The 20,215-nt window shown below is 49.8% G+C and overlaps 1 protein-coding gene across 2 annotated transcripts in view; it reads left to right on the forward strand.

Moving 5' to 3' along the window:
- The window catches only part of ASIC4 (acid sensing ion channel subunit family member 4), a 1,255,094-nt gene that overhangs the window by 1,218,488 nt on the left and 16,391 nt on the right, over positions 1–20,215 (forward strand). For both annotated transcript variants that reach the window (XM_086954413.1, XM_086954412.1), the window contains exons 5-8: positions 4,798–4,854; positions 6,320–6,473; positions 7,967–8,058; positions 18,485–18,564. In XM_086954413.1, coding sequence (XP_086810539.1) covers positions 4,798–4,854; positions 6,320–6,473; positions 7,967–8,058; positions 18,485–18,564 — 383 coding nt within the window. The remainder of the gene's footprint in view (positions 1–4,797; positions 4,855–6,319; positions 6,474–7,966; positions 8,059–18,484; positions 18,565–20,215) is intronic.

Below are 20,215 nucleotides of genomic sequence, written 5' to 3' on the forward strand. Positions count from 1 at the left end.
GCTCTCTCGCACACCTGCATATGACACAAGCAGCGTATCTCATATTTAGTGCAAGCGCAGACTGACATGAATGCAGAGGGAGGACACGCACACAAGCATGTCGTGAAAAACACATCCATGCACGGACGAGCACAAATATCCAATCACGGACATACACGCCTCCTATCTATTGGCAGTCAAAAACATTAATATATACATACATACACAAACCCACACACACACACGATTTGTCACACAGACCTTTGAGTAGCGCCTGGTGCCTTTCCTCAAGTATTCAGCATCTGGGTATCTGTGCACGCGAGGCGAGATGTGCAGGAAGTGGTTGACATTTCAGAGGTCAGGAGAGGCAGGAAGCGGCCGCCATGTTCCACGTGAGCACTGGTGTATTGTGCCTGTCAGGCTTTGGTCTGGGGTGAGAGGGGACGACGCTCTTCCTGAACCATTGGGAACCCCTATTCAATCTGTCTTTGCACGCATGCAGGTAAGAGAGAGGAAAAGACTTTGGACGTTTTGCCTCTAACAGGAAGTGACCTCTGCCTGTGGGTGCTGTGCTTCCGGCGGGCAGCAGGAGGTGCACTCAGTGCTCTCACCTCCTCCCTTCATGCTTGCTTGGTCTGCTCTGTCCAGTGCTGGATCAAAACCAGTGTAGGCCCCTAGGCAGTAGAAATATATGCCCGTAACCCCCCACCCCCCTCCTCGCCGCTCGCAAATTATCTCCTAATACCCAGTGCACTGGATTTTTTTACAAACTGACAGCTGCAAGAAGATGAGTGTTTAAGAGACGCATTGTTATGTGAATCTGATGTCTCTGGTTAATGTACTTTAAGTTGTTAATTGGTACATTACATTGATACTGTATTTTCTCTATAGAGTCTTTAATGTAAAGTTTTTTGTTTATTTGACTTGCTTCATTTTTTTCGATCCTTTGGAAACAATATTTAAGAAAGCTCGATTGTAATTTTCTTTCAAGATCAAATCAATATTATTTTGGCCCGTTGTCACGGCCCCTAAAAGGAGCGGAGCCCATAGTAGACTGTTGCCTACCTTGCCTACTTGGTTATCCGGCACTGGCTGTGTCGCCTGGATGGGGAGGGGGTGTGCCTCATGGGTCTGAGGGCACACACTCCTCCTCCTCTCACCTGGTGAAGGTGATGTGCCTCAGCTTAGCAAGGAAGGCTTGTGAGGCTGGTGCCAGCCTCGGGCTCACAAGCAGCGGGTGAGGAGGCCGGGCCAGTGAATAGGTGAATCCCAGGTTGCGTGCGTGGTCTGTGGGTGTTGGTGCTGTTCCCAGCATGGTCGGGCACCAGGAGTCGTCCCAGGCTGAGGGAGTGGATCCGAGGATGAGTCTCAGGCTCACAAGCAGCGGGTGGAGAGGCCGGGCCAGTGAATATGTGATTACCGGTTGTTCAGCTGGTCAGGGTTCTAATGTCTCCCATTTGACGGTGGATGGGTCAGGAAGTGGCCACAAGGCTGATCCACAGAAGAGGTGCACGGAGGGGAGGCATGCTGTGGGCTCGAGGGACCTCCTGGAGTGATCACGAAGCACGTCCATTGAGAAGAGGGCATATCCTGCAGATGCCATGATGGATGCCAGGGGATGTTCCAGGGGCACTGAAAGAGGCCTCCATGCCACTTGTGTGCTGGAAGGGTGACAAAGTTCATGCCCAGCCAATCCCTGTCTAATGGTTTGGTATAAGGACGAGTTCTAAAATGTCCACCAAAGTGCAGTCAACCACAGTGCCTGACCCCAGCGTTGCCATGGCAACGGACACAGACTTGTGGCAGTGAAGTGGTTGCGCATACAGAGCAACTTCAAATCAGACCCAGTAGAAACCTATGCACAAGAATAATACAGAGCATAATGTGAGGCATTCAAAGGACCATGATAGGAGAACCCTCACTTTGTTCTAAGTCTGGTGTCAGAAGCTCATTCAGTCCTTGTCTCTGCTTTTCATTCTGTCACGCATTGCTTTGCTTTCTCCAGTATGTAGACTACTACAAGTACCAGCATGCAACAGAAAACAGGCTGGATAACATGCTCTCCTGTCACACAGGACAATCTGAGAGTTCTGTGAAAAGCCTCATGTATCTCACTGAGGGGCGGAGTTCTGCTAAAGTTCTTGGCATTGTATTACCTCCTGAAGAAGGCTAAAACTGTCAGTACTTAGAGATAAAAACGAATAGATCAAATGTCTCACTAAAATGCAGGCAGTTGTTAGGAGTTGCCATGTTGAGTGTTTTTATAGGTAAGTCCCCAAGCAGTTAGAAGCAGGAGATATCGCTGTATGATACATTATATATGACAGCTGTTCAAGGGATGAAAACGGTATCTCTTTTCTTCTGTAAGCTCAGCTGTGACATAGGAGGTGACAGTGCACATTATAAAGGATCTTGAACTGTATTCCAGCCTAGGCCAGGTGCTAGCCGACACTCATTGGGATGGGTATGTTCCTGAACTTGACTTGTAGGCATTCTTCGCCATTCGCATACCGTTGTTAGAGAGCCCTTGATTTAGGAGCAAGGTTATTCAACATGTTTCAGCCCTTAAAAAGCTGGTAGCAGGAGTGTTCATCAGGACAAAAAGGTGTATTAGCAAGTATTGGATTCTGAGGTCCAATTGAGTCTATTTATATATGGCACTGTGGAGATTGCTGTATAGTTAAAGTTCGTATTAGATTTATGGAGATTGTACCAAAGCATCAGACATCAGTATTTGTAGCTGTACTGTGCTGGTGATAGTGCTTTACTGATGGTGGCAGGATAGGTATGGGATTTGCTCTTCTGTGCAAACATCAGAAAGGCCCTCGTGTGTTTCAGGTTATTCAAAATATGAGAAACAAATCCAATAAAATTCCAATAACAATATTCTTATTGACTACCCCCCCTGTCACAGCTGTCGAAGTGCCAGATATGTTGTGTGTTTAATAACTAATGTAAAGTTTGCATTTTTTGTCTCCAGTGGATTAATTTTTAGTATAAATTCAGTGATATGAAGCTTTCTTGATGGATGTTTGTTGTTCTTAAAGATTCACAATAAATATTATGTATATTACTTTCCATCAGTTAAGACATTATTGTTTAGAGGTGCATCACAATTCATAAGTTAATGTTTCTGACTTAGAGAATGTGCAAATAGTGAACAAAGGTCCAAGCTTTCAACTCCCTTGTCCTAGACACCGCTCAGCAGTCTCTTCTGCGACATGGCTTATGAACTAACTCTGAAGCCTGATGGTCCAATGTCCAAGGCTCAATTTACTTCCTTTTTGGGCCTGATGGAGAATTATGCATAGAGTATTTTTAGAGGACAGCTCAGGTTCATGTGATGAGGCTGGATCACAGATAGTACCAAGACCTTTTGAAATGCTTGAACAACAACATCACAATAGGACCAGCGTTCAAGTCTTTTCCATGAGGGGCCGATTAAGATCGCGGACGGACTTGAGTCCGTCCGCGATCACCGAGGATGAGGGAAAGTCCGCATGGGCTGCGGCGTTCCCTCCCGTGCAATTAGGATGTGACTGCCACCCTGGCGGTCACATCCTCTATTTTTAACATTGCGGCGGGTGCGGCTTCAAGCTGCACTCGCAGCAATGTTAAAAATGCACACATTGCATTTGTATGTAGAAAGTGGCAGGCACCGCGCTGTGCCTGCCGCTTTCTGCATACGAATGCAGGGGGGTACCATAGGTACCCCCATGTGCATCCCCCACCCCCCTTCACCTAGGGGGCCCGCAACGGGCCCCTGCAGTGAAGATCCGTATGCTTTTCCATGGCGGAAAACCCGCAACGGAAAAACATATCTTGGCAGCAATCCTAATATGGCTGGCGGTGTCTGGAAGACACCGCCACCATATTTGGGCTTTTCCGCCGCGGTTGTAAGCCGACCGTGGCGGAAAAGCTGCGGACTGAAACCAAGGCCCACCAGCCATCCTAATGAGGCGGTGGGTCTTTGGTGGGTCCTCTGCGGTTTTTCAGCATCCTCCGGGCCGGTGATGGCTTCCGCCGGCCCGGAGGATGCGGAAATTCCTCAATCATAATAGGCCCCAAGTGCGGATAGTAGAACACGTGCATGGATGACTACACGGGAATTGTCGGATCAAAGGATGAGTCCTGAGCCTTATAGATATTAAGGATCCATAGCCGAGTAACAGCTCAGCTTGCTCCTGTGAATGAGCCTGAAGGGCGTTGACTAAAACTTGCAATGTACCTCAACAGAGGCAGGTGCGATGGTTGTACCACGGATACTGCTACATCATTGTAGGGGTGAACTGATTAAAATACCCAAGTGTGAAGGGATATCTACTACATGGACTCCAAAGGAGGGTATTTCTAAGGGAAGGCACAAGCTTGTGACAGACAATGATGCCCAACACTATTTTCTGTAAATAAAAGCCTTTCAATAGGGATCATTTGGAGGAATGTCCCATCATTAATTCACCATGTAAGTGCCTGCTTGAAAGTGCAAGTACAGGGGCAAAGGGCAGCAGCAGTCTGCCATAGCAGTGCTGATTGTTAGAGAAACACAGGAAGACCTGACACAGGTTGCAGGACCAATCCTGTGTCCCGCGTGAGTCGCGAGTGGTCATACACCAACGATTGTTGTTGAGTCGGGGATAGGCGAGGGAGGGCGAACACTTTACACCAGACCATGCCATGGTCCATTGTACTCGTCATTGCAGACTCTCTGGTCAGCTCCACATTGGTATTGGGCACTTGTGCGATCAGATCTCCTTTGCTTCACCCGATACTTCCCCTCTTTGTAGTTGTCTCACTCTGTCTCTTGTCCTTCTTTCTCAGGAAACGAGACAATCTGTGCTCCCAACGCGTATATGGAGTGTGCAGACCACACTCTAGGTAAGTGCTTCTCCTCCACCCACTCACTATGTATGGATTTCTGCCGTGACGCGTTCCAAGAGAGTGTAAGTGTGCATGCGTGTAGGTAACTCCATTCCAAGGCGAGTGTAAGAGGTGCATTGGACTCAATTGAATAGAAGCTGTGGGCATGTCGTGTACTCAACAGTAAATCAGTGTGTGTGTGTGATTTTTTGTTGTATTGGTGTCAGCTCTAAGAGCGATATAAAACATTTGTGAGCAAGTATCTGTATTATTTATCTTCCAGTGATTACCTGTGACCGTGTGTGTGTGTGTGTGTGTGCAGGAGCCAGAAGGAACAGGTATATCCCACACTATAGGATGTATAACTGTATGTTCAACCATGTGGGGGGAGAATTGCTCTGTGTGGAGAGTGTCTGTGCATGTGTGTGTATTAATGTGTATGATTGAAGGGAGCATGTACACGCCACCATGATCAATTACGTATTATCATTCCTAGGCAATCTACAATTTAGACATTAATAAATGGCACCATACCTAATTTTTGAGAAAATATCCACAATCTACCAATTAAAGTAGAAAAGACAATAATAATAATAATAAATAATAAATACATTTTAATATTCTTTCAGAAAGAATATAAAAATGTATTTGTTGCCACTTTTTAAGTTCTATTTTGTTGAGGAATATATATAAAATAGATATTTCTCTTTAAATGTAATGTGTATTGATGAATGTATTTCATCTATCCTTGTTTAAGGATTTTTAAACGTAAAAAATTAAAAACTGTAAACCTTTTTTCTCTATGAAAATTGTTTTTATTATTATTGTCTTTTCTACTTTAATTGGTAGATTGTGGATATTTTCTCAAAAATTTGGTATGGTGCCATTTATTAATGTCTAAATTGTAGATTGCCTAGGAATGATAATACGTAATTGATATATCCCTCTCCTAGGAATCATTGTATACATGGTTCAGGGGCCCTTGTTATTCACACATTATTCACGCCACCATGATCCACATGTGTTGTATGTGTGTGGTGGGCATGTACAGTCCACACTTTGGCACAAGAAAGAGAGAGCTAGGGAGAGAATGTGTGAGTGTGTCTACAGTGTGTATCTGTGGTAGGCATACATACTTCATAGTAAGGTACATTTGTTTGTGTCTTTCCATCTGTGTGTGTTTCTACCTACTATACACATACTTGTTTGGTTGCAGATGTCCATCTATCTGAGGTTGTATGTGCATGTGTTACCCTCATTCATTTTACATGCATCCATTCGCCTTGAAACATGTTGGAGTCACTTGGCCAGTGACGTAGACATGATAGGCGGGTGCTTCTTTTCTTGAGTAAGTGCCCCTCTCCTTTTCTAATGGAGTTGCAGGTTTGTGGTCTTCCTGAAGACGGCCCATGGCCTTCTTACTCATCACTTCCACCGGTCCACCCAGTGGCTCCTCAGTCCCTCTGTCTTTTGATCTTCACAGATGCCATGGTGGAGGACACGACGGACAGGTGCTCCTGCCCCACGCCCTGCAACATGACCCGCTACGGGAAGGAGATCTCCATGGTGCGCATCCCCAACAAGGGGTCCGCCCGCTACCTGGCCAAGAAGTACCAGAAGAACGAGACCTACATCAAGTGAGTGCTGGAAGGGAAGACCATGGGCTGGGCACCTCCGCCCGGGCTCCTGCCCTGGAGGAGGTCAAAGCAGACATGGCAGATCAGACTAAAATCAATGGGGGGGCATGTGTGTGAAGTGGACATGAGGGCTTCTAGCTGCTAAAAGAACCCATATTCATACCAGTGCGGAAGAAGGAAATGGGAAGTGGTCCTTGGAGAATTGTAATCAAACCATTGATATTGGTAGTAGGCATTTTTTTTGTTTTTTAGAGTTTTAACAGCGCGCACTAGACCTGTATCATCGGGTATCAGAGCGCTTTACATGAGCACCAGTTTCGTTACAGAAGAAGACATTCATTTTTGTTGGGCATGGGGAGATTAAGTGATTTGCCCAGAATCACAGGATGTTGAGCGTTGTTGCGGATACTCGAACCCGGTTCCCCAGCTTCGAGGTCGACCGCTCTAGCCGTAAGGCCACATCTTCTTTCATTGGAGGGGCCCAGAAGACCTCTTTGTTGCCTCTCGTTGGCTTTAATAGTTTGACTCTCTAACAATGCTAAATAAATTGGGACTAGCTGTTCCAAGGTGCCTATAATTGGTTTTGAATTTTCATCTCCCATCGAAGTTGCCCTGAAGTGCTCTGTATGTGGGATTCTTCTGTGGTTGACTAGACACAAGTAGGTGTCCTGGAAGGGCTTGCTTCCGGTACAGATCTGATGCCAGCCAGGGCACACTCACCTCGGCCAGGCTGTGCCTTGTGCGAGGCTGTATCTTAGAGGACCATGAGCGGGGGTGACAGGCAGCAATCTAGTATTAATAAATATGGCTCGATGCCGTGCAATGCAGGAACTTGGCTGTGGTGCCTGAAAATTGATTAAATCCTGACCATGATGTGTGAACTCACCTGGGCCGAATGAATGAATTAATCCTTATTGTATGAAAATATTAAAATATCGATTATAATAATAAGACATGAGTTGTAAAAATACCAAGTGCCTAACACTTTCATAAAAATGTACATTTTATTTACTTTCCTTAAGACCGTGATAAGAAACATCTAATAATTTCTCCAAGTGATCTCACAGAGGTGCTAAACACCCCTAATTCACAAGATAACAATTGTTTTGAAGACCTAAAAAGGAAATAGTGACATTATTCTCACGTCATTGTGTACTTGCTGTGTGGCTGTGTTTTGCCATAACTACGGACTTTTCAGAGGTCCAGTCCTTTTGGGAAATCCAATCTGTCCAAATTTAATTGGACAGGCTACTTGTTTGACCCTATTTCCTTTTGACCTTGAGCTGTCATTGGATAAGGAGGATGCATTGTGCAGTGAGAGTGAACCCTGCATGTGGCCGTCACATTAGGAAAGAGCAGGTGGTAACCTTTCACACCTTCACCCCTGTGCCACAACATTTCTCAACCTTCCACCTTGACTAACTCAACCTGCAATTGGAAATAGACCCCTTATTGATCAACTGAAATTTTATCATTTTTCTTCTCACCCACAGAGATAACTTCCTGGTTTTGGACATTTTCTTCGAGGCTCTGAATTTTGAAACAATTGAGCAGAAGAAGGCCTATGACCTTGCGGGATTATTAGGTATGAAGGTCGAAACGTGTTGGTTTCCACACCTCTGGTGCTATTGTGTATTCTCTTTCCAAACACATTTCCATGTTCCAAATAACAATCTATGGTGTCAGTATGCTGTACACAATTGAAACACAGTGACAAAACAAATAACTCATATCTGCTTTTACATATTATGTCTGTTTCCGTAAATGTTGCTTAAGTATGGATTTGAAGTATTGCCATGGAATGCATCAACTGCTGAACCCTCACCAGATTAAAAAAATACATTTTTGAGCTCCCACGGTTATTGGGAATGCTGCATATTAAAAGCAGAGGTAAGCTGGCCACTTCTCAGCAGTAGGCTTATGTAATCAGGGACTGGGGGTGGGAAGGGGGGGCATCACCACAAGGCCCTTAGTTCTGCCAGCATGAATGTTGACCAAGTTGGTGGCCGGATATCACATACTAGATTGCCCTCTTCAGGCAGCTCTTGAAGATATTGTGTCTGTCACAAGAGATAGAGGTGCATTTGTGGTGCCAATCATATGTTTGGAAGCAATAGGACCAAATGGTGGACGGAATGCTGAACAATTAAACATTCACCCCCTTTCTCAAGGATCTGGGTTTCATCCATTGTTCTTTTGCTCACTTCTCCATCCCAGTTTGGACCCAACTCTATGCAAATCACTCTTTACCCTGCGCCTCATGGGAACAGTCCAGCCTGAACTGCCAAGCAAGGTCCTCTCTGGACCACAAACAAGCATCCTGGGACCGATTTCGGGCTTTCAGCCCTCATAAGCCAGGCCAATCTGGAGACCCTTAAGAACTTGCGTCCGGCTGTGCAACAACATGGAGAAAAGCGTCAGACCTAGGCCAGGTCACCGACAAGCCACCCATACTGTTGCCTACTCTGTAAGAAAAGGGTGTAACAACCTTATACAAATTCTGCATACTATATGTATGAACAAAATTAGAAGGCTCGGGTCAGAGCAAGCCCGCAGACCTGCCTACTTGTCTGTTCTCGACAACACCCCTGAAAGAGTTTGTAAAGAACCACAAACAGGATCTCACTCAGATGCTAAAAGCATCTCATTAGGTGGCAACCACTGGCTTCTCTCCAACAAGCCACGATCACCCCATTACTTTGGGAATGCACTGTGACCTGATGAAGGCCTGTTAGACGGACCGGGAGGGTCGGCCGAGGTACGGGGAGAGGTCTCCAGGGAGAGCCGTCTCCAACGACTGTACAGATGAATAACTTCCCCCCCACAGACGGACACCACACAAGACTGAAGGTTAACGAGACTTTATATGCAATTCTTAGGTTACGATGATATGGTACAAGGAGGTCTGGACTCAGGGGTCCCCTCTAGCTTAGTCTTTGGTTGAGGAAAAGGGTAGCGGGACAGTCTTTAGTTACCGGTGAGTCCAAAAATAGCTCTCAATCCTTGAGCTCGGCGTTCTTGATGATCGGGCCGTGGAGGAGCCAAGCAGGTCCCGAGATGGTCGGATGAAAGATGACGGTCCGCGGCGGAGCCTGCAGGTCCCGATGAAGATGACGGTTACAACGGTCCGCGGCCACGCCAGCAGATCCGGACGACGGTGAAGGATGAAGGTTACTACGGCTGTGGCAGCGCCAACAGGCAGGATGATGGTGCACAGGACAGAGCTACGGCAGCGCCAGTAGTCTGTTCAGGATGAGTTCCTCTTTACGTCTCTCGACTCCAAGATACAACTGCCTTCCTGCTCTGGAGCTGCCCCAGTTATAGGGCTGGCGTGCTTTGATGTCCGGACCCTCGCACTTGGAGGTCGGGGGTCCGGGATGCGGGATTCCAGACACCCAGCAGGGGGGTGGAGCCAGCGCCCGGGGAGGCGATGGGCGAGCGGCACTTGGCGGGGGGAGCCATCGACACCTCTTTCTCCCATTGACTTGCCAAGTAGCCCGCTCACCTCCTGGGTGGATGGTGGTGCCGAGATGTCTGAGGCCGGGCCAGGCCCAGGGTCGGGGTCGATCGGGGGCCAGGCGACCTTGTGGTGAAGTGTCCAAGATGGCGGTCCAGGTTGGCCGCGTGGGCCGGCAGGGGATCGGGCCCACGAGGTTAGCTTGCCTCGCAGGCAGGGGCCCTGAGAGGGCAGCAGATGTACAATGATGATGCGTGGTACTGTCGTGGCGGCTCTCGGGCCTGGTTGGGCTGGGGGAGAGCGGCCCTTCATGTGGCCTGTCCAACATGCGTCCCCCCCAGCTGAAGGCGGGGAGAGTTACCCATCTTCCTGGGGACTCTCGTCGTCGAGGCGGAAAAACCGGGACAGGCCGTCTGCGTTGGCGTGGTCTGGTCCTGGCCGGTGTTCGACTGTGAAGTCCATACCTTGCAGGGAGATGGACCAGCGCAGCAATTTTGGGTTTTCCCCCCGCATATGCATCAGCCACTGCAGGGGTCGGTGGTCGGTCTGCACCCGGAAGTGGGTGCCAAAAAGGTAGGGCCGGAGCTTTTTGAGGGCCCATACCACTGCGAATGCTTCTCTCTCTATGGTGCTCCAGCGTTGCTCCCGGGGTAGGAGCCTCCGGCTGATGAAGGCCACGGGTTGATCAAGGCCTTCGGTGTTCACTTGGGACAGGACCGCCCCAATGCCCTGGTCGGAGGCGTCCGTCTGGACGAGGAACTCCCGGCTGTAGTCGGGGGCCTGGAGCACAGGAGCGGAACACATGGCGGCCTTCAATTGTTCGAATGCCGTTTGACACTCTGGGGTCCAGTTCACTTTCTTTGGTTGATTCTTTGACGTGAGTTCCGTGAGAGGCCCCACTATGGTTCCATAGTCTTTTACAAACCTTCGGTAATAGCCTGTGAGGCCCAGGAATGCTCGTACCTCGGTTTGGGTGATAGGGGGCTGCCAGTCCTGGATGGCAGCAATTTTTAGCTGTAGAGGGGCCACTAGGCCGCTTCCCACCTGGTGCCCGAGGTAGGTCACAGACCCTTGTCCAATTTGACATTTGCTGGCCTTGATCGTGAGGCCAGCTCGTTGAAGGGCTTGCAGCACTGCTCGGAGGTGGTGGAGGTGTTCTGTCCAGTGGTGGCTGTACACAGCGATGTCGTCTAGGTAGGCGGCGCTGAACCCTTCGAGCCCCGCCAGGACTTTATTGACGAGCCGTTGGAAAGTCGCTGGTGCATTTTTCATGCCGAAGGGCATGACCGTAAAATGATAGTGGCCATCGGGGGTGGAGAAGGCAGAACGTTCCTGTGCTCGGGGTGTGAGGCCGATCTGCCAATAACCTGCTGTCAGGTCGAAGATGCTGAGGTAGCGGGCAGCTCCCATTCGGTCGACCAGTTCATCTGCCCGGGGGATGGGATGTGCGTCCGTCCGGGTGACCTCATTCAGGCCCCGGTAGTCGACACAGAACCGGAGTTCTGGGGTGGTTCCGGGGGCGGCTGCTTTGGGGACCAGCACGACCGGGCTGGCCCATGGACTGTCTGAGGGCTCGATGACCCCGAGCGTGAGCATCTTGGCCACTTCCGCCTGGATGCAGGCCCGTACCCGATCAGGTACGCGGTAGGCCCGGTGGCGGATAGGAGGGCTATCTCCGGTGTCCACATCGTGCACACACCAGGACGTGACACCCGGGGTGAGGGAGAACAGGCTGGCGAACTGTGACAGGAGGGCTTGGCACTCTTGGCGTTGTTCTCTGGTGAGGGTCTCCGAGAGGCGGACCCCATCTACGGAGCCGTCTTGCTCCTGGGTCCGCAGGAGGTCAGGGAGAGGCTCGGAGTCGTCTTCAGCCCCGTTGTCTGTGGCCATCAGTAGGCTGAGTTCGGTTCGTGCAAAGTGAGGTTTCAGCCTGTTGGTGTGGAGGACCCGGAGTGGGTTCCGGGAGGACCCCATATCGATCAGATAGGTGGCAGGGCCCTTGCGCTCGATCACCTTGAAGGGCCCCGTCCATTTGTCTTGGAGAGCGCAAGGTTCTGTGGGGGACATTACCCATACTTGTTGCCCCGGCTCGAATTCAATGGATGAGGCGTTCTGGTCATACCATTTTTTCATATCCTCTTGACTGGCCTCTAGGTTGGCTTTTGCTAGGTCTCTGAACCGCTGTGACTGGTTGCGGAGGGTGAGGAGGTACCGGAAGACGTCTGGAGGGTTCTTGGCCGGAGGCATCTCCCAGCCTTCTTTGATCAGGCTGAGCGGCCCCCGCACTGGGTGCCCGTATAGCAGTTCAAATGGGCTGAAGCCTAGTGATTTTTGTGGGACCTCCCGGTAGGCGAAGAGGAGGCACGGCAGCAGTACATCCCACTGGCGACGGAGGGGCTCTTCCAATCCTCCGATCATCCCTTTTAGTGTGCGGTTGAACCGCTCAACCAGTCCGTTCCCTTGGGGGTGATAGGGGGTCGTGAATCGGTAGGTGACCCCACACTGTTGCCAGAGTGATTTCATGTATTTAGAAATAAAGTTCGTGCCTCTGTCGCTGACGACTTCTCGGGGGAACCCCACACGGGAGAAGATCCCCATCAGGGCCCGGCCGACCACTGGGGCTGTCACGGTCCGGAGAGGTATAGCCTCAGGGTAGCGGGTGGCGTGGTCCACCAGCACCAGAATAAAGCGATGGCCTTGTTTTGTACGCGGGTCTAGGGGTCCCACAATGTCTATTCCGACCCTCTCAAATGGGGTCGTGACTACTGGAAAGGGTTGCAAGGGGGCCTTTAGTTTGCGGCCGCTCTTCCCACTGGCTTGGCACGTGGGGCAAGATCGGCAATGCTGGTGCACATCGTTTCTCATTTTGGGCCAGAAGAAGTGGGTCACTAGGCGGCTGTAAGTTTTATCTTGTCCGAGGTGCCCTGCCAGGGGGACATCGTGGGCCAAGTTTAACAGGAAGTCTCTGAAACGGAGGGGTACCGCTAGTACTCTGTTGGCCCCCAGCTCGGCGATTCTTTGCTCGCTGTACAGTAGATCATTGTCCCAGTAGACCCAATGAGTTCCGGAAGTATCCCCTGCGCCTTGGGCGAGCGCTTGTTGGCGGAGTCCCTCTAGGGAGGGACAGGTCTTCTGCTCCCGGCGAAATTGTTCTTGTGTGGGTCCCCCCTCTTGGGCCCACTGGTCAAGGTTAGCGATGTCGGAAGGTTGAGCAGGTTCGAGGGGGGTGTCATGGTCGGTGGTCTCGGCTGGGGCGACCGGAGGCGGCGGCGCCGGCCATTCTGGTTCTTCTGGGTGAGGGTTGGCCCGGGCGGCCATGGACCGGGTGGTGACGCACGCCCAGTCCGGGACGCCTAACATCCCCAAGTGTTCTTTTCGCTCCACGGCTGCCCACGGGGAGCTCTCCAGGTCATTTCCGAGTAGGCAGTCCACGGGGGAGTCGTCTCGGACCGTCACCTTCAGCATGCCGGAGACCCCCCCCCACTCAAAGGGGACGCAGGCCATCCGACACAGACTTTCCGAGTTGTCGGCTGATCGCACAGGGCAGAGGGTGTTCGGTAGATATTGTTCTGGGGTCACCAGGTGACAGCGGACGGCTGTCACACTGGCCCCGGTGTCTCGAAGGGCTTCGGCCCGTTGTCCATTGATGCTTACCCATTGGCTGTACTTCTGGGTGTTAGCGGGTAGGGGGACCCGCGGGACCATGTCTCTTCCCCCTAAGCACGCGAGAGTCATGGCGGCTGGCTCCCACTCTTGATACTCTTGCTGGTCTGTTTCTTGTTCCTCGGGGATCTGTTCTTCCCCTAGTGCCGCGGCGGCCATTTGGCGGGGTTTTGGACTCTGATACTGCGGGCAGCTTGGGTCATTTGCATAGTGGCCGACTCGCTGGCATCGGTGACATGTGACATTGGCTCTGTACCCCGGTCGCGCCGGGGTGCTGCCCCGGTTGGCCGGGGGGGTGGTGCTGGCAGCGGGGGCGGCCGGAGTGTTGTCTCTCCCTCGTCCTTGGCCCCCTCCCCCTCCTCTCGGTCGGTGGTGTCCATTGTTGTTCCTGTTTTGCTCGTAGGACCCATTCCGGCCCACTCTGGTTATCTCCCACCGGTCAGCTTCGGCTGCGAGCTGCCGGGGATCGGTCAACTTGCTGTCGAGGAGGTGTTGGCGTAGTTCGATGAAGCAATTGTTGGACAGATGCTCCCATACCATCAGATTGAACAGCTGCTCGTATGTCGTGACGTTGTTTCCTTTGATCCAGCCTTCGAAAGCTCTGCTAAAGTACGTTACATAGTCCACCCAAGTTGTACCCGGGATGCGTGTGCAGTCTCGGAACCTCTGGCGGTACATCTCGGGCGTGAGACCATAGCGGGTGAGGAGGGCCGCTTTCATATGGTCGTAGGAGGTCATCTGGTGGTCTGGGAGCTGTAACAGGGTATCGCGGCCCTCATTGAGGAATCTGCCCCATAGGCCGGCACCCCAGTCGGTTCTATCGATCCGGTGCGCAGTCATAGCGATTTCATAGGCCTTAAACCATTGTTGGATGTCGTCCTCTCGGAAATATTCTCGGACCACATCCTTGGGGATGTGTACTTTTTTCTCCGCGGTCCCCGGGGTGTGTGGTCTCTCGGGCACCCCTAACTCTTTATTCTGTTTGCGCAGGTTGATCTCGGCTATGTTCCGTTCGTGCTCGTACGCCAGTTTCTTTTCCTCGAGCTCCCTTTGTCTCTGTTTCTCTTCTCTTTCTTCTCGGAGACGTAGGTGCTCTAAGTTGATTTTTTGTTCGGCCAACTTGAGTTCTATTTCCATCTTGAGTCGGGCCATTTCTAGCTCGTGTAGTCGGATTTTTTCTCTTTCTTGGATCTCGTCTTGCGGGAGACCGGTTCTTTGCCCTTCAGGGGCTGTGGTGGTTTGCTCAGGGGCTTCGGTATCCCCGGTCTCTGCCCAAGATTGTAGGGCATGTTTAAAATCGTCCTTGGTGCTTAGTCCGGTGGTAGCGATACCTAGTTCGATGCAGAACTGCTTTAGTTCACGGTGGCTGTACTCCTCTAGTTTTTCCATTTGGAACTTCTCGGTTGATCCGCTTTCTTTAGTTGTCATTATGGTTCGTTGTGGGGTGAGCTATTTTCTGTACGTTATGCGGTGATTCGAATCGCGCCGCTGGCCACCAATGTTAGACGGACCGGGAGGGTCGGCCGAGGTACGGGGAGAGGTCTCCAGGGAGAGCCGTCTCCAACGACTGTACAGATGAATAACTTCCCCCCCACAGACGGACACCACACAAGACTGAAGGTTAACGAGACTTTATATGCAATTCTTAGGTTACGATGATATGGTACAAGGAGGTCTGGACTCAGGGGTCCCCTCTAGCTTAGTCTTTGGTTGAGGAAAAGGGTAGCGGGACAGTCTTTAGTTACCGGTGAGTCCAAAAATAGCTCTCAATCCTTGAGCTCGGCGTTCTTGATGATCGGGCCGTGGAGGAGCCAAGCAGGTCCCAAGATGGTCGGATGAAAGATGACGGTCCGCGGCGGAGCCTGCAGGTCCCGATGAAGATGACGGTTACAACGGTCCGCGGCCACGCCAGCAGATCCGGACGACGGTGAAGGATGAAGGTTACTACGGCTGTGGCAGCGCCAACAGGCAGGATGATGGTGCACAGGACAGAGCTACGGCAGCGCCAGTAGTCTGTTCAGGATGAGTTCCTCTTTACGTCTCTCGACTCCAAGATACAACTGCCTTCCTGCTCTGGAGCTGCCCCAGTTATAGGGCTGGCGTGCTTTGATGTCCGGACCCTCGCACTTGGAGGTCGGGGGTCCGGGATGCGGGATTCCAGACACCCAGCAGGGGGGTGGAGCCAGCGCCCGGGGAGGCGATGGGCGAGCGGCACTTGGCGGGGGGAGCCATCGACACCTCTTTCTCCCATTGACTTGCCAAGTAGCCCGCTCACCTCCTGGGTGGATGGTGGTGCCGAGATGTCTGAGGCCGGGCCAGGCCCAGGGTCGGGGTCGATCGGGGGCCAGGCGACCTTGTGGTGAAGTGTCCAAGATGGCGGTCCAGGTTGGCCGCGTGGGCCGGCAGGGGATCGGGCCCACGAGGTTAGCTTGCCTCGCAGGCAGGGGCCCTGAGAGGGCAGCAGATGTACAATGATGATGCGTGGTACTGTCGTGGCGGCTCTCGGGCCTGGTTGGGCTGGGGGAGAGCGGCCCTTCATGTGGCCTGTCCAACAAGGCCCAAGGCAGACCGGCACGTCTCCATTTGCTGTCACTGAGAAAGATGCTGGTGCACTAGAACCTGCCCATTCATGATTGCCATTCACATCTCAGACCCGCGCAAGCGACAGTGACCAGTGTCAGAGAGGGTCCCCACCACTCCTTACTACTTATCGTATTTTACATGTCTACTTACAGCAACTAACCAGTTTTAATGAAATCTTTCACTGGCTCTTCCAAATCTATGGAGTTGACTCCAAGATACACTTCCATGTGTAAGGACCACAAGACTCAAGGAACCATTAAAAGCTTACCCACCACCTCTGACCCTGCAGAAACCTACTCAGGTATTATTTAAATGATTCCAATCCAGAGGTGCTGGTGGTAGCTGAAGCAGATAGCCTAGTCGTGATACAAGAGATGCAGCAACACGGTTGAAAACTCCGGAATGCTCAGTGACACCTTCCACACAGACTCCTTGTCCACCCTTGCAGTAGTTGAGGCAGCTGGTGCCGAGGGCCTGAGTGTTGGTCTTTTTGGTGTTGGTTGGGATCCATATGAAGATTCTGCAGAGCATGTGTAGGGTGTGGAAGCAGGAGGAGCCGACTGAGATGACCTGACATTTCATGGTCAGTTGGCTGTCGAGGACGATGCCAACGTTGCATGCATGGTCTGTTGGTGTGGGTGTTAGTCTGAGTTCTGCTTGCCACCAGCTGTGGTCCCACAGAATGGAGAATCATCAACTTTCTATTCAGGCAAAATGTTTCTTCTGACCTATGCACAGTCCATTCAATTATCTGCATACATTTGAAAAATATACAATAGTGACACCAATGTTATCATTAATTTTATAGTAGTGTCACATTTAAGAAGAAATTCAATAAGTTAGCTGGTTAAATGTCATTGTGAGAAAAGGGTTAGCCCTTGCTATCTGTTGTAGCCTGTAGGTCACACCTTCAAACCCTTTCAACGCAACACAGGCGTCCTTCCTTTTCAAGTCAGGTAATTGAGGAATTATAGAATGGGTATCAGTATCAACTGTATGCGCAATGCCTATAAAGCACTCTATTAAAACAAGCTATTATTTTAAATAAATGCTCCTTTAATGTAGTGTATCTCTAATTCTTAGTCTTCATGCCAAGGTCCCTCCTAAGCACCCTGGACCCCCCCTCCACGTAGAGGTTAAACCAAGGACGACAACATGATCTTAATCTGTCGACATGCAAAACCAGTTCATACAAGAAACATGGCGGTGTATCGACTTCGATAAAGTTTGAAATCTGTCCCTAACTTCTTCCCTGACAAAGCCTCAATGCCAGGGGTCCTGGATCATTGACAAACTTCAAGTTGAAAGAAAGATCTAAAGAGCAACCATTTGATCCATTATGATCTATTGGTCTTTAACCATCCGTCGCTCTTAGACGAAGGTCATGGACAGATAAGGACCCAGATTACAGAATAGTGAAAATGTTTTACTTCGGATGATGAACAATATAATACCAGGATATAACTCTATAATCAATTGTGGCCTGAGAGCAAAGCAATGGAGAGGCTTGACAAGGAGTGACTGGGTGCCGGGAACTTATAAAGAGTTCACTGGGTGACATTGAAGTTTAGAAATTACTGAGATAAAGGTTTTGGAAGAGCCAGGATCCAATACTGTTTGTTTTTAGGACACTTCCATGTGCAAGAAACCTTTTTTCCAAACTGAGAATTGAATTAACAAAAAGTTCACTTCCACCAACTCATCTAAACTTTATTACACATCTGCTTTCACTGTAAATGTCCTTGTCGGATAAGTGCCCTTAACTTGAGCTGCACCTTGCAATATTTAGGAAGAAGTATTGACTTCTTTGGTCGATAGAATACCCAGTATCCTCTGGACGAGCCCTTGTCCTGGGGTAGTTGTAGAGTTATATGAGAAGGGTCGGTCTAGTGCAGTGGACCCCCTTGTCTACTCTAGTAGGCCAGCATTCAAAAGGAAAAAGCAGTGTGAAAGTAAGGCACATACACTCCACCCGCACAGTGGGAAAGAGTTTGGTGGGAGGATTGCAACACAGAGAGATGTGACATAAACTAGACCTGCAAGAATTTTGTTTCATTTTTATTCCGATTACATGTTTTTTCTGAATAGAATCGTCATTTGCCTTATTTACGTGGTCTGTCTAATGACAAATCTTGATGAGGAATCTTCACTTAGATTAATACACAGCAATCAGTACCTTTAGACCTGTGTCACCCGGCTCTACCGTCACCCTGTGAGAGCATTGACATGATAGGCAGAGCCCGATGTCAGGGCGGCCTCCAGCCATGAATATTGTTCTGACCTCATTGTCTCATTTCCCCTCTGCCAGGTGACATCGGGGGACAGATGGGTCTGTTCATTGGAGCCAGCATCCTGACCATACTGGAGATCCTGGACTACATCTACGAGGTGAGGCCAATGTGTACTGCTGGGGTGGGGCGGGCGGGTAAGCACCAGGCGATGCATCTTCAGAGCCCTTCATGGACCACCTCCCAGCAGCTTGGAGTGTTCGCTTGTCTACTTGGGTCTCAGTCACACTCCAGCAGCTGCATGACTGTTCCTAGCTCGAGGTGCAATAAATATATTAATTATCAGTTAATTTATTAATTATAGCGCGCTGCTACGTGTTAGTGGCGATCGATCCGATCGATCCGGTTCATTATAAAATGTAACAAGTGGCATTGCGTAGCAGCTAAATCAACAACATCCTCAGATGCTTTGAAAAAGCTATTTTACATGCTTAAATGCATACAACCAATTCACAAAAAAAAGTGAACTTTTACAATGAAAACATTAGGCAATGAGAGAGCTGATGATTTTGGGGTCCCCCCTAACCTAGGGGGAGGACCAAGCAGATGCCTTGAACAGAAAGAGCATAAACAAAAAGCACATTTTGTTGAACTTAAGTGGTGGTCCCATCCTCTTAGGACCACCCCAAGCACAGTTATTGGCAAAAAAACAATCACAACCAAAGGCCTTGCAAAGCATTATGGGACGAGATTAGCAGTGGGCAGTGAGTATTATAGTATCCAATATCAAAATAATTCTACAAAGAGCTGCAGTTCACCTAGTCATTACTAGATGTCCCTCAAGAGTCAAATGCAAAGCATTGAAATTATTCTTACATCAAGCTGCAGTTCCACTAGTCGTCACTAGATGTCGCTCACGAGTCAAATGCAAAACCATTGAAACCCTTTCATTAAGCATTTGCATTTGACTCGTGAGGGACATCTAGTATCCACCAGTTGAGCTGCAGCTTGATGTAAGAATAATTTCCATGCTTTGCATTTGACTCGTGAGGGACATCTAGTAACGACTAGCTGGGGGGGGGGGGGTAGTATTCCAAAGTGTTTGACACCTTACACAACATGTTTTGATAAAGCCAAACCAAAGTTATCATTAACCGCGAGGATTATAATGCACTTAAGAGTATATGGTATGGCTATATCATAGAACAGCTATAAGGAGATGGTTCAAAAAGCTGCAGAGGGGCTCAGCTCATGCCAGGGCACCGTCTCATATAAAACCAAGCACTCTGCCTCCAGGATTGTCAAGGTCTGCCATAGGAGTGACTTACAGGTTAATATGTGTCTATATATATGTATAGATATAGTATACCTATTTCTATACATATATATAAGTATACTATATCTAAGTAAGGGGTGATTACACCACCTTACCTAAGCTGCAATTGCAGACCTGTGGTGTCAGTTTGGAAGGCTGCAGCCCCTGGTAGGCCTAAGGTGCACCTATGCCCTGGGTACCTAGGGTACCATATACAGGGGCTCACAAGGGTGACCCAGTAACCAATCTGGTATGTACCTAAAGTACATGGTATCAATTTAGAGAGAGAACAGCTAGGCTGTGAGCCTGATTAGCAGGGCCACAGCCATACTAAAGTCGAAAAACCAGTGAATCACAGCAAAAATGTTATTCACAGTCTCATGAGTTGAATAGGTTGTTATGGTAGACTCGCGAGTCGAGTTGAAGTGTATTTGTTTCAACTGAACGAAAAGAAGATCAGTAGTCTTTACGAAAGATAAATCAGGGATGGTAGGAA

This window comes from Lissotriton vulgaris, chromosome 2_1 (genome assembly GCF_964263255.1).
Source record: "Lissotriton vulgaris chromosome 2_1, aLisVul1.2, whole genome shotgun sequence".
Classification (NCBI taxonomy): domain Eukaryota; kingdom Metazoa; phylum Chordata; class Amphibia; order Caudata; family Salamandridae; genus Lissotriton; species Lissotriton vulgaris.